Genomic DNA, 15,362 nt, shown 5'->3' with positions numbered 1-15,362 from the left:
TTTTCTTATTTCACTGTTGTAGAAATGTCTCACTTGAAAATATTTGAAAATATCTCTGTTCTCTAGTTTGTATTGACTCTTGAGTTGTTCGAATTTTTTGAATATGTTACCGTCTAAAAACTGACACAGTGCCATGAGGCCTCGATCTTTCCAGCTCAAGAATGAAGAGTCTATTTCACCTAGTCGAAAACTCGGGTTGCAGGAGGGCCAGATCAAAAGTTTAATATCATTAGTCAATTTGTACTTATTTACAATCTCTTTCCAAATTAATAGTGTATCTTCAACTATACGATTCCCATCTTTATTTGAGATAACTTTACCTCCTAAACGGGTTTGAGGTTGGCTCTGTCCCTGGGATAGTTCAATCAGTCTCCATCGAGCCTCGGTTTCTGGGGAACACCAATAAACCATATATCTCATTTGAGATGCGTAATAATAATCCTTCAGATTCGGAAGGGCTAAACCGCCATGATCTTTATCGATCTGAAGTGTCCTAAATTTTATCCTTGGTCTTGCCCCTGACCAAATAAATCGTGATATTAGCCGGTCCCAAGCGTTAAAATGCGAGTCAGCAATCCTAATGGGCAATGACATGAAAAGATACAGAAATCTGGGAAGCAGATTCATTTTCAATATGTCCATTCTAGCATTGAAGTCTAATATCAGCATTGCCCAGCACTTCATATCTTTCTGTATAGAATCAATAAGTTTCTCAAAATTCAAACTGAACAAATCATCTAGATCTTGGGAGATAAATACACCTAGTTGATTTAACTTTTTAGCTTCCCATTTAAGTTTATAATTGTGTCGTATGGATTTATTGGGGGAGTAATTAATGGTCAGAACTTGTGTTTTAGTAATGTTTAAGTGATAGCCAGACAACTGCCCAAACTCTGTCAGAGATCTCATAAGTTTAGGGAGGCTAACATCTGTATTTTGGAGGTAGGTGATAATATGATCCGCAAAAAGTCCAATTATATGCTCAGTATTTCCAATAGTAATGCCCCTAAGCTCTTCATTTTGCCTAATAGCTTGTGCCAAGGGCTCTATGTATAATGCGAAGAGCGCTGGACTGAGGCAACAGCCTTGTCGAGTACTTCTAAACAGTTGAAAGCTATCAGTTAGGTGTCCATTAATTTTAATCCTGGCCCTCGGACTATCATAAAGTGACTGAATACACCTAATAAATTGATTGTTAAAGCCAAGACGCTCGAGTACCTTGTATAAAAAGGGCCAGCTGACACAGTCGAAGGCTTTCTCCGCGTCGAGGCTGACTAAAGCAAAACTTAGTTGTTGTTTCTTGGCTTGGTCTATGACATGCAATGTTCGTCTTATGCTGTCATGAGTTTGACGGCCTTTAATGAATCCTGTTTGATCCTCATGGATCAAGTCTATAAGATGATTCTCCATTCTTTTAGAGATTATAGAGGTAAAGAGTTTGTAATCAACATTCAGTATTGAGATCGGGCGATATGACTCAGGGAGGACAGATATTACAGCCTCTCTCCATGATGGCCATATCTCTGCTCTACTCAGAGTCCAATTAAAAGACTCCAGCAGAACGGGTGCAAGCTCCTCCTTGAAAATCTTATACCACTCATTTGGAAACCCATCGCTACCTGGGCATTTGTTAGTTTTCAGCTTTCCAATAGCTGCGTCCAATTCTTTTCGACTGATAGGGGCAGTTAAAGCTTCATTTTGTATTAATCCTAGGGAAGGCAGGTCTAATTCTGCCAAATACTGTGTAATAACACTTTCATTCTCTGGTTTTGAGGAAGTATATAGTGTTTGATAGTAGTTTTCAAAGATTTGTTTACCCCGGGGCTTCCCGTTTCCGCGCCAGCCGTGATGTTGCTAGCTTGGTCCGGTTGAGTGTTAGCTTTTGCGGCTGAGGCACTTTTATCCTAGGCTTTGGGCATTTTTATCGATCTTTTGTGGCCTAGTGTGCTTCTTCTCCCTCTCATATATTATTTTGTTAAAAATAACAAATAGAATAGCGAGTTCAAACGGGATTATCAAGGTTAAAGTGGGAGAGAGGTTTCAATGCGACCAACTACTCCATGAGCACACCCAGAAGTCCTATTCAAGTATATTTTAAAGTTGTTTTATTAAATTTTGTTCCTTTCAGATGTCAATGGTGGCTCATCATCTGATGGAGATGAAGAAACAACTCAACTTGATGAAGAAAAAGTCTCAACTTCAAAAGAGCAGCTGAAGAGTTTCTCCTGCAGCACCTGTGGAAAAACACTGATTTCAGAGGGTCATTTAGTGAGACACGAGAGAACACACACAGAACAGAAAGACTTCAGCTGTAAGATATGCAACATCAGCTTTCCTACCGCAGAAGAGTGGAGACTTCATTCAAAAGACCATAGCAGGAAGAAGGCGTTTCACTGTGAACAGTGCGGGAAGGATTTTTTCACCACTGCTCAGAATATGAAAGCTCATATAAAAACACACAGTGAAAAGTCTTTCCACTGCAGTGAATGTGACAAGTATTTCAGCACCAAAGGAACTCTTGATGTTCATAAGCGAATCCACACGGGAGAAAGACCATACAAGTGTCCCCACTGCGAGAAGAGCTTCAGTTATGGATCTCTTCTGAAGAGACATGTGCGTTTGCACACCAATGAGAGACCGTATCAGTGCAGTGAATGTGGGAAAACCTTCACAAACTCAAGCATTCTAAAGTCACACCAAAGTGTACACTCAGGTGAGAAACTGTTTCAGTGCAAACACTGCGACAAACGATTCCGTCAAAGATCTCATCTGATTTGTCACGAGAGGATTCACACCGGAGAGAAACCATATCTGTGCAACCACTGCGGGAAGAGCTTTTCTGATCCAACTCATTTCAGAGACCATAAGCGAGTCCACACTGGAGAAAACCCATATCACTGCAGCATCTGTGGGAAGAGTTTCAAGCAAAACACCAACTTAATAAAGCATCAGAGGATTCATAGCGGAGAAAGACCGTTCAAATGCTCACAGTGTGACAAGACGTTTGCTCGATCAGACATACTTAAGATCCATCAGCGAGTTCATACAGGAGAGAAACCTTACTCCTGCTCCATCTGTGGCGAGAGATTCGCTTATTTAGGTAGTTTTCAGACCCACCAGAACAAACACGCTAAAGAACAAACTGCTCCAGAATCATCAGAGTGATTTTTCATGTCTTGGTCTGTCAGTAAAGGCTTTATTTCTGCAGTTGCTTTCATCATTCATGCCATGTGATATATGACAGTAATAACATACACTTGATTTCAATTTAAAACATGAACCATATATTATAGATCAGGTGAACTGTATTTCTGAGCAGCGTTCGTGGTGTGGATATTTAGTCCAGGATCACTGAATGATTTCACTGTTTGTACAGTAGGGGGCTTAAGTGAGGGAATTAGGCTAAATATATATTTTTTTAATTTTAGGTTAAATATGTCCAAGACATATGTGAGTCAATTAGTGCTTGGCTATCACCAACACCAGCAATTTCCTAAACTCATGTAAATCATCTTAGACACATACAGCTGTGCAATTCTGTGTCAATAAAATGGCTATTTTACTTAAGTATTTATTATATGTAATATGAAATGGCTTAACTAATCATTATTTTTGTAGTACCCAATTAACTACAATCAGGGCTGGATTGGTAATCGGGCATACCAGGATTTTTCCCGGTGGGCCAATGTACTTAAAGGCCTCGGTATACTTCAAACGAAGTTCGTTTTCATTCTTCGTTTGGGGGAAAAAAGAAGTTCGAAAAGGCTGAGCGACGGTATACTGTTTCCGAACTTTCTAACACCCCCGCGCTGCTGGAGGCGGGTGTAGATTAATGTAAACATGACTCGCGACGCTCCCGCGTATCCCCTAAACACAACAACGATGAAATGAAGAAGTGTAGTCAATCTAGGTGTGAGACAGGCACCAATGTCAGAATATTATAGACAAAAGAATAATGATTAGCAGCAGTTATCAAGTATCATGTCTGAAATACAAAAGAACCATAATCAGTCCTTTATGGGAAGTGTGAATGTCCCAAAGTCTGAAAACTTTGTCGGTTTGTTACTTTATTTTATTAGTGTTCATTTATTTTATTGAACTGGATAAATTGTTACACCTTTTAATATTTTATGTGGTCAAAAAATTTACTTTTGATAAAAACAGGTTTATTATTGTATATTCGTTTGGCATTTAATTTATTGTATACTCTTTAAATTTGCTTATTGAAAGAACAGCAGCAGCAGTTTGGTGTAACATTTATTTGAAACACATGAATTTGGTACTTGCTACCTTATATCTTTACTCTTTCCTTTCATTCTTTTCATGACTTTGGAAAACTTGTCTCGGATGTTTCTCTGCGTGGCTTTTTGCATAACTCCGGGTCGTCGACACCAAGCTTCGTTGCTATTTCTTTTTAGAAGTTTTCTATGAATCTTTAAAGGTGCAATGTGTAATATTTACAACAATCTATTTACAGAAATGCAATATAATATACATAACTATGTTTTCAGAGGTGTATAAAGACCTTTCTTAATGAATCGTTATGTTTTTATTACCTTAGATTGAGCTATTTCTATCTACGTACAGCGCGGCTCCCCTTACATGAAAGTCTCTACCATGTTTGTACAGTAGCCCTAAAAGGTCAGTCTGCTCTAAAGAGCGTGTTTCGTCACTTTGTTGTTCTTGCGAATAAAACACTGACACAATGATGAACAAGTACGTTAACATTCGCAATAATGATGATTTATTGAATAATTAAGTAAATATAATTCCTTGATTTACCTTTGTAAAGAAATCTCATTGCTCTCTGCTGTCTTTACCGACGACATCGTTACTTGTGTCGGCCACCGTAGCTTCTCTAAAGGGAGGGGTGAGCGGGGGACTGAGCTGTTGGTTGCAATTTCCGACCTCACCACTAGATGCCGCTAAAAATTACACGGTGCACCTTTAATGTCTCTCCACGAGCGATCGTACGGGTGTGGATACATCTGTGCCAGCTCAGCTATTCGACACTCCAGTGTATTCATGTTGTTATTGACTAGACCGGAAATATTGTCTTCTCTTGCCTGACCTCCGTTGAATGAGAAACGAACGAAGAAAAAAATCGCACGTTTCAGAACACACCCACCGATCGCGTAACCGAACCATGGACCAATGGAAGCACAAAGGTGTAGGAGCCAAAACGAACTTCATTTTGGCCTGATTTTGTTCGAAATGACGTCATATCAGTTCGTTCTTTGATTTCGTTTGAAGTATATCAGGGCCTTGTTTTTATTTATTTTTTGCCGAGGACCATCACGCAGGGACAGTGAGCAGCCAGTGCCCCGTTGGTTTGTCTCCTGTTTTGACTGTGTAAACATCCAATCACAATGTGCTATAGACAGAGCGATTAAGTATTTTGCTCCTCCTCAATAAAGATCGCATCACCCCGTCTTCCTCGCCGGATTTTCCCATGTTTTCACAGCAGCATTATCAAGAACAGGCTTGTTCTGCGGTGAGGGATGCGGGCCAAAGAGCCAGGCAGGAGGAGGAGAGAGTAGTTGAATCTGTAAAGTGCTTTATAGGGACTCGCAGTGGAGGCAGGCATCTAATCCATCCTAATGTGTGCACGCCATGAGTGTAGAATATGTAAACACTTTTTAATAAAACATAAATTAGTCCCCCGCGATTTTTTGGCCAAGTCAGTTCAAATGTGTTCATAGAGGTTTCCATGGGCCAATGTGAATAAAGCTACATTTAAATAAAAAAAAAAATAAAGACACAGTATTGTTGGACCTGACGTTTTATTCTTATCCAAAACAAGATGTGATATGAGTGTGATACACAGGCTAGTAAGGCTACATACACTACCAGTCAAACATTTCTGAACAGTAAGAAAGATCCAAAGATCAACATTTATCTGAAATAAAACGCTTTTGTAACATTATACATATGCTATTCAAAAGCTTGGAATCAGTATAATTGTTTTAGAAATTAATATAGAAATTAATACTTTTATTTAGCAAGGATGCTTTAAATTGATCAAAATTGACGATAAATACATTTATAATGTTACAAAACTCTTTATTTCAGATAAATGCTGTTCTTTTGAACTTTCTATTCATCAAAGAAACTTGAAAGAAATTATGCTCAGATGTTTTCAATATAATAATAATAATGTTTGTTTGTTTGTTTTAGCAGCAAATCAGCATATTTGAATGATTTCTGAAGGATCATGTGACTGGAGTAATCATGCTAAAAATGCAGTTTTGAAATCGCAGGAATAAATTACATTTTAAAATATATTCAAATAGAAGACAGTTATTTTAAATGGTAAACATATTTCATATTATTTCTGCTTTTGCTGTATTTTGGATCAAATAAATGCAAGCTTGGTGAGCAGAAGAGAATTATTAAAAAAAAAAAAAAACCATTAAAAATCTCACTGTTCAAAAACTGTTGACTTTTGTCCCAGACAGTCCATCCCTTCCTACAATCATCTTTGTCTGTCAATGCCGCTCATTTTCATCATTAAACTGAAGTCATATCCAGCGAAGTTGCTCCAGTCCAGCAGGGGGCGGAAGTGCGTCATATGTTGCTGCGTCTCTCGCGCAGAGCGCACGACCGAAGTAGAGTTTTCTTTCTGCTGCTGCGTGAGTAACGTATTTCAGGTCTGTTTTGTGAATTTACTTCATAATGTGCTTTAAGATAATATGACCGTGTACTTTATCGTATCTCGCTATTTTGTATCGGACGGCCAATGATTTATGTTTTACAGAGAAGCGAGAACAAAAGCATGTTTTAATACCTCAAATCCAGCAGCTGAACGTGTCTTAAATGTGATTAATATTGTGCATTATTGTATAATATTCTTGATAGAAAGCAAAAGTCATATAAGTTATGATTTCTTGAGCACCTTTTTTGTCTATAAGGTACATTTTTCATAGTAAAATGTAAACATTTTTATTATGAAAAGGATTTTGTATTTGAAACGTGAGATTGGCAATTGACAAATTTACAATATAAAGTTAATTATGATAAATTATTTGACTATTCACTCCAATAAACATAATTTTAGTGTTTAGTAGTGTAAAAATTATATCATATATGAAAGACTAAGATGCATTTTGAAAATATAATAAAATGAAGGCAATCTGAATAAACACCTAATCATGTATAAATGAGTTTTATCAGTTCATTATAAATATTGTAGTTATCATGAAGTGTTTGTGTTCAGATGTTGATCATGAAAGCGCAGGTGGAGGTGGTCTGCTGTAAATCAGTAGGAACTGATCTGTCCATGCTGGATATTGAGGATTTCATCACAGAAATCTGTCAGCTGAAGAAAGAGGTGGCTTCACTGGAGACAAAGCTGAGAGAAAGAGGAGACAGACTGAACAGAGAGGTTTGAACAGATCTTCATTTCATCTTTAGCTGCTCATATGGACTGATTGTTATGTGACGTAACATCTTATTTTGAATCATACTATTGCTAGATATATGACTGATTGTGTTTGTCAGGATGTGGAGCAGGTTTCAGTGCGTGTGACTGATGGGACAGAAGCTCAGGATTCAGTCTGGAGCGTCAGAGATCAGAGATCCAGAGACACACAGGACTCAGAGCTCAGCCTCACTTTACTCTGTTATACTGACGCTCAGGATCATGAATCCACTGATCAAAGCCTCTGACTGTAACGCTGGAGAACAGCAGATGCTGCAGACGCCGCTGAAGATGTGCTCCGTCAAACTGGTGGACTGCAGGAACCTGATCGAGAGCAGAGGAGAAGAAACCACCGCAGAGAAAGAACAACAACACACTGATGAGGAAGAGCAGGAGGATGAAGAGAATAATGAGGATGATGAAGATGAAGATTTCATTCCTCCAGGTTTGTTTCTCCTTTTATGACCTTTTGTTGTTTTTCATGACACTTGAATCTCAGCAGAGATTTTCTGAGATATTTGGGAACATGATGGAAAATGTTAGTAGGGCTGAACAATTTACAGGATGTTTTTAATTTTTTTAATAATTATTAAAAAGTCTTAAATGCCATTTTCCAAGGTATTAAATTTTGCATCATTTTTTCATTATGTATTTGTCCAAACTGAGGTTGTATGCTTAAGTTTTCCTGAATTTAATCATTGCATAGGCGAATTATGGGATTCTGTGTAGTTTATTAATGCAGTCTTGCTAGATTTGACGTTATCTGTTCCCGTGCTCACTGACAGCTGCATGATAGCGCAGGTTTCTTCACACACAACATCGTTGACTAATGGGGAAATGCAAGTTCCCTTTGAAATGGTCTCTTCCGTTGCGTAGAAACACATATTGGCTTTTTCCCAAAGCGCTCGGGCGCTTGCGCTCCGGAGGCGTCTGCCATAACTGAGTAACCATGACCTGCTCTCCATGAAGACGCGGAAGTTTTAGCAAAGGATAAATGGATTTGCAGCACAAAAAATCGCTTGCAGTAGTTCTGCTGCCAAATTTATTTAAAAATGTCTATCCCTGTACAGCTACGATCAGCTGTGCCTTCATCTTGGCTGAGCTTTCAATGTTGTTACGGGAAAAGATGAAGCTGATTGGTTGGTTCTTGTCACATTGCCCACGGTGCGCTTGCGGCTTTCTGAAAAGGTGAAATGTTTTTATCTCGATGCGGCGCGGACGAACTTGAGTGCACAGAAGACGCGATATGTGAAAGGCCCCTTACTTTGTACTGAAGCCTGATTTGTTCACGTTTGTGTAGCTGCACAAACCAATGGTGCTTTAGCTCACCAGAAAGGGAGGAGTCGACCCCTACATAAGTCGCCACAGAGCGCCATTCATCACATCATTCTCCTTCAGTGACGAGGATCATCTCTTCGCTGACTCTGTAATCAAGAAGCCAAAGGAGGAAGCCCTGGCAGTGGAAGAAGTGAGAAGCTTTCCTCTGTGGCCATCTGGCACCTAAAAGAGCAAATTTCTGAGCAAATTTCAAATGTCGCGCCGTGATGCAGAACAGGTAGTGAGTGCGTCGTCTGTCTGGGCAGTGCCCACGCAGAGCTTTAGCTTTCACTGAAAGCATACGAGTCTGTCCTTGCCTTGCTTGTGGATCCCCTTCTAATAAAGGCAGCCCCGTCTCTCCCACTCTCACGTTCCTCCCCTCCAGTTGGGTTCTAAACACAGTAAAGAAAGTTACTCACCCTGGTTCGCTCATGATGTGGAAACAGTACCTCTAGCGAACAGCAAATTAGGCTCTTTTGTTCGCAACTGCCTCGTTCCAAAGAAAGATGGTAGGCTCAGATATATTCTAGATCTCAGACATCTGAATCACTTATGAGATGGCGGTTCAGATGTTAACTTTGAAATAGGTCCTCGTGCAGATTTGCCCCAAGGACTGGTTTCTAACAGTGAATCTGTAAGATGCTTATTTTCTCATGTACATAGCCCCCATCACAGACTGTTCTTGAGATTAACATTCGAGGGAGTGGCCTATCGGTATGCAGTCCTTCCGTCTGAACTGTCTCTGGCCCCACCCACTTTTACGAAGTGCATAGACGCAGGTCTTTCCCCTGATTGAGATTTGGGGGTGTGGGTAATTTTAAATTATCTCGATGATTGGCTGGTTCTAGTCAGATCAGAATGGGAATTGGCAGCTCACAGAGAGCTGTTGCTCAGCCACTTAGGGCACCTCGGGTTGACGATCAAACCACAGAAGAGTCAACTGTTACCCAGCCAGCAGGCTGTGTTTCTGGGAACAATTTTAGAGTTTTTAGATTACGCAGGAACGATCCCTGACTATTCAGCGATTAGCAGCATCTCTCAAACCGGGAACAATATGTCCCTTCAAGGTTTTTCAGAGGTTACTCTGCCTCATGGTGGCCGGCGCCACTCTGTATTACCTCTAGGCCTGCTCCACATGTGGCCTCTTCAGTTTTGGCCCGTGGCCTGGTGCCTGGGACGGTTTTGCTTCAGGGTAAACCACCACTGTGTCAGAGTCATCAGGCGGGCCAGGGAGACCAAGTGCTCTCTCCTCCTAGTGGCCCGCTCTGGAGGAACCAAGCCTGGTTCCCAGAGCTAGTGCAGCTCTCAGCAGCAGCCCCGTGACCCATTCTGCTGAGGAGGGACCTTCTCTCGTAGGCAAAAGGCATGATTTGGCATCCCCAGCCAGAGCTGTGGAGCTTTTATGTATGGCCCCTCAATGGGACCTTAATCAGCAATACCATTTTAGAGGCAAGAGCACCATCGACAAGATGCCTTTACAACCTAAAATGGTCGCTCTTCCTCTGCACGTAGTTTGGACCTGTTGTCATGTGACGTGTCCCACATGCTAACCTTTTGGATAAATGCTCAGATTCCATGCTCAGAGTGTATGTGGCAGCTATCGCAGTGAACCATTCTCTCAAAGCTGGCCAATTGATTGGCAGAAACGACCTGATCGTTAATGTTCTTGAAGGGTGCGTGAAGGCTGATCCTTCCTCACCCTCAGTCTGTGCGGTCTTGGGACCTGTCTATAGTCCTACATGCCCTACAAGGGCCCCTCTTCGAGCTGCTCAGTTCAGCTGATTTGCGGCCCTTATCGCTTAAAACGGCCCTCCTCCTAGCTTTGGTGTCGGTTAAGGGAGTGGGTGACTTGCAAGCGCTGTCAAGCAGTACCTTGTGTCTTGAGTTCGGACCTAACGACTGTAAAGTCATCCTAAAATCAAGACATGGTTATGATCCTAAAGTTCTCTCTACTCCATTCAAAGCTCAGGTGATCTTCCTATTGGATATCCCTGCTCTGTCCAGTGAGGGCTCTGAGAGTACACTCACCTAAAGGATTATTAGGAACACCTGTTAAATTTCTCATTAATGCAGTTATCTAATCAACCAATCACATGGCAGTTGCTTCAATGCATTTAGGGGTGTGGTCCTGGTCAAGACAATCTCCTGAACTCCAAACTGAATGTCAGAATGGGAAAGTAAGGTGATTTAAGCAATTTTGAGCGTGGCATGGTTGTTGGTGCCAGATGGGCCGGTCTGAGTATTTCACAATCTGCTCAGTTACTTTTTTCACGCACAACCATTTCTAGGGTTTACAAAGAATGGCGTGAAAAGGGAAAAACATCCAGTATGCGGCAGTCCTGTGGGCGAAAATGCCTTGTTGATGCTAGAGGAGAATGGGCCGACTGATTCAAGCTGATAGAAGAGCAACTTTGACTGAAATAACCACTCGTTACAACCGAGGTATGCAGCAAAGCATTTGTGAAGCCACAACACGCACAACCTTGAGGCGGATGGGCTACAACAGCAGAAGACCCCACCGGTTACCACTCATCTCCACTACAAATAGGAAAAAGAGGCTACAATTTGCACGAGCTCACCAAAATTGGACAGCTGAAGACTGAAAAAATTGTTGCCTGGTCTGATGAGTCTCGATTTCTGTTGAGACATTCAGATGGTAGAGTCAGAAATTTGGCGTAAACAGAATGAGAACATGGATCCATCATGCCTTGTTACCACTGTGCAGGCTGGTGGTGGTGGTGGTGTAATGGTGTGGGGGATGTTTTCTTGGCACACTTTAGGCCCCTTAGTGCCAAGTGGGCATCGTTTAAATGCCACAGCCTACCTGAGCATTGTTTCTGACCATGTCCATCCCTTTATGACCACCATGTACCCATCCTCTGATGGCTGCTTCCAGCAGGATAATGTACCGTGTTACAAAGCTCGAATCATTTCAAATTGGTTTCTTGAACATGACAATGAGTTCACTGTACTAAAAATGGTCCCCACAGTCACCAGATCTCAACCCAATAGAGCATCTTTGGGATGTGGTGGAATGGGAGCTTCGTGCCCTGGATGTGCATCCCACAAATCTCCATCAACTGCAAGATGCTGTCCTATCAATATGGGCCAACATTTCTAAAGAATGCTTTCAGCACCTTGTTGAATCAATGCCACGTAGAATTACGGCACTTCTGAAGGCAAAAGGGGGTCAAACACAGTATTAGTATGGTGGTCCTAATAATCCTTTAGGTGAGTGTATATCTAGACCAGTTTAGACAGTTAGAGCAGCTTTTTGTTTGCTTTGGAGGCTGCCATAAAGGACTGCTGGTTCTCTTATGTCAGGGAACCAAGGTTACATCAGTAACCGGAGCGTTTTTGTGCAGATGGTTGGAAGATAAGGAGTTGGAACCATGGCTAAGGGCCGTGAGGCGTACTGGTCTGTGTGAGGGAAGGTGATCAGATTCAGATCAGAAGTGTTTACTGTAGGTTAGTTAACCGCTCTGAACTAATAGTTTTCACAAGTTTACGTGCTCACAGATCTTCCCATTATAACAGCAAAAAGGTTTCTCACATAATCCACATTTTGTTTGTCCACGTATACTGTTTCAGGAATGACAAACGCGAGTGTAAAAAATTAAGTCATTGCTATGATTGACTGTGATAAATATTGTAGCAATGGACAGAATTAACTATCTGACAAGCCGATGATGAATAAATACTTAATGCATCATTTAATTATTATACTATTAGTAATTAATTAATTTATTCATAATTCAGTACTATGGTGCAATCACAACTTTGTAATCACTCTTGGTTCATCCGTGCAGTGTACGATCACACCAGTGTGATTTAAACATTTAAACCTGCGTTCGCGTGGGAATCGAAAAGAATCAAAATGGATAAGCGAAATCGGAATCGATAAAACTCAAATGATACCCAACCCTAGCTATCTTACAATCAGTATGTCGCCAATGTAACCGGTTAAAACTTGAAGTGGCGATGAGGTCTTAAATTGTATGGAAAGAGTCTTAAAAGGGGTCTTAAAATTTATCAAATTTAACTCCATGATTCCTGAATATACCCTGTTGCAGTACATTGTGATAATTCATACATAATGAATCATAATAATTAATAAATTAATTGCAAAAAATAAAAAAGCATTATGTGATTTTATAACAGACTAACTTTATTCAAGTATATTTGAAAGTTGTTTTATTAAATGTTTTGTTCCTTTCAGATGCCGTTGGAGATTCATCTTCTGATGGAGATGAAGAAACAACTCAACTTGATGAAGAAACAGACTTAACTTCAAAAGAGCAGGTGAAGAGTTTCTCCTGCAGCACCTGTGGAAAAACACTGAGTTCAGAGGGTCATTTAGCGAGACATGAGAGAACACACACAGAACAGAAAGACTTCAGCTGTAAGATATGCAACATCAGCTTTCCTACCGCAGAAGAGAGGAGACTTCATTCAAAAGAGCACAGCGGGAAGAAGGAGTTTCACTGTGAACAGTGCGGGAAATTGTTTTTAATTTATTCTAAACTACTAGTTCACATGAAGACACACCGTGAAAAATCTTTCCAGTGCAGCGAATGCGACAAGAATTTCAGCTCCAAATTGAATCTTGTTGCTCACAAGCGAATCCACACGGGAGAAAGACCATACAAGTGTCCTCACTGCGAGAAGAGCTACAACCACATAGCTCATCTGAGGACGCATGTGCGTTTGCACACCAATGAGAGACCGTATCAGTGCAGTGAATGTGGGAAAGCCTTCACAAACTCAGGGTCTCTAAAGTCACACCAGAAAATCCACTCTGATGAGAAACCGTTTCAGTGCAAACACTGTGACAAACGATTCCGTCATATTTCTAGTCTAAACAATCATGAGAGGACCCACACCGGAGAGAAACCATATCTGTGCTCCGACTGCGGGAAGAGCTTTTCTAATCAAACTCATTTTAAAGAACATCAGCGAGTCCACACTGGAGAAAAACCATGTCACTGCAACGTTTGTGGGAAGAGTTTCCGTAGGGGTGTTACTTTACAGATGCACACATTGATTCATACTGGAAAAAGACCATTTAAATGCTCACAGTGTGACAAGACGTTTGCTCGATCAGACGTCCTGAAGATCCATCAGCGAGTTCATACAGGAGAGAAACCTTACTCCTGCTCCATCTGCGGCGAGAGATTCGCTTATTTAGGTAGTTTTCAGACCCACCAGAACAAACACACTAAAGAACAAACTGCTCCAGAATCATCAGAGTGACTTTTCATGTCTTGGTCTGTCAGTAAAGGATTTATTTCTGCAGTTGCTTTCATCATTCATGCCATGTGATATATGACAGTAATAACATACACTTGATTTCAATTTAAAACATTAACCATATATTATAGATCAGGTGAATTGTATTTCTGAGCAGCGTTCGTAGTGTGGATATTTAGTCCAGGATCACTGAATGATTTCACTGTTTGTACAGTAGGCTATTACACACCAGAGTGTGAGGTGTGTTATTTGAGCCTGTCATTTTTCTCATTTACTTTGAAAATATTCTCATTTATGGAGCAATCAAAAACTGTTTCAAAATAAATCAGAAGCTGTTTGTCAGAAATTTACTTGCGATTCTCATGAAATCTAAGAACGTCCAAATGAAACTATTTTTTTTTTCAATTGTGACATTACTGTGATAAAATTTCCACCATATACTCTTATATGAGAAAATCTGGTCAATCTTCTAAAGGCAGAGGTTGAAATCAACTTTTGAAATTATTTTGACACTTACATTTTTACACCAGTAGGTGGCAAAAAGAGGCTGTTAAAATGTATTTCTTTAAATCATTCATTAAAGAGTCATTCAAATATGCTGATTCATCCAGTAATGAAACAAGGACATCTTGAGTGAGTCTTTGCATCATCCATTCATAAAATTACATGTGATTTTGTTAAGTTGTATAATTTTTTTAACTTAAAAAAAAAAAAAATTCAATTTTTCCAGAATCGCGCAGCTCTATTTTTCACAAAACCAGCTCTTAATGTATCCTGTTGATTTTTATTCATGGTGGCCTATTCAGCTGCATCTAACTCTTTTGTAAAAAAAGAGACACAGAATAAATATATTTAATTTTTTTTAATCACATCCAATGTGATTAAAAAAAATCAAAATGAATTGGAATTGATAAGCCGAATTAGAATTGATCAAATTCAAATGATACCTAACTCTAGTTACTATGTTGACCTTTTTTCATGTTTTCTGTGTTGGTAGATGTACTAATGATCCGATTATAACACTAAAACTCGGAATTTTTCACGATATGTCACTTTTAACTGCTAATATTATATATGTTACTTTTTCTACTAATATTATATACACTGCTCAAAAAAATTAAAGGAACACTTTGAAAACACATCAGATCTCAATGGGGAAAAATATCATGTAGGATATCTATACTGATATGGACTGGGTAATTTGTTAGGAATGAAAAGATGCCACATTGTTTAATGGAAATGAAAATTATCAACCTACAGAGGGCTGAATTCAAAGACACTCAAAATCAAAGTGAAAAAAGGATGCAGCAGGCTAGTCCATTAAGCTGAAACTTCATTGCAGCAACTCAAAATGGTACTCAGTAGTTTGTATGGC

General features: G+C 40.0%; 1 protein-coding gene across 3 annotated transcripts in view; it reads left to right on the top strand.

Annotated features, from left to right (window-relative positions):
- LOC109096611 (zinc finger protein OZF-like) overlaps positions 1-14,582 on the top strand; it is a 42,618-nt gene extending 28,036 nt beyond the window's left edge. For 2 of the 3 annotated variants that reach the window (XM_042717501.1, XM_042717500.1), the window contains exon 4: positions 2,129-3,567. In XM_042717501.1, the coding sequence (XP_042573435.1) occupies positions 2,129-3,165 (1,037 nt within the window). In that variant the 3' untranslated portion in view covers positions 3,166-3,567. Of the gene's footprint in view, positions 1-2,128; positions 3,568-13,299 lie in introns of those variants that run through there. The other variant, XM_042717502.1, reaches the window with a different exon arrangement.
- The last annotated feature ends 780 nt before the right edge of the window (positions 14,583-15,362 follow it).

The sequence above is a fragment of the Cyprinus carpio genome, chromosome B1 (genome assembly GCF_018340385.1).
Source record: "Cyprinus carpio isolate SPL01 chromosome B1, ASM1834038v1, whole genome shotgun sequence".
NCBI classification, from domain to species: Eukaryota; Metazoa; Chordata; class Actinopteri; order Cypriniformes; family Cyprinidae; genus Cyprinus; species Cyprinus carpio.
The sequence above is the reverse complement of the archived record's forward strand: the minus strand, read 5'-3'. Positions and strand labels throughout refer to the sequence as shown.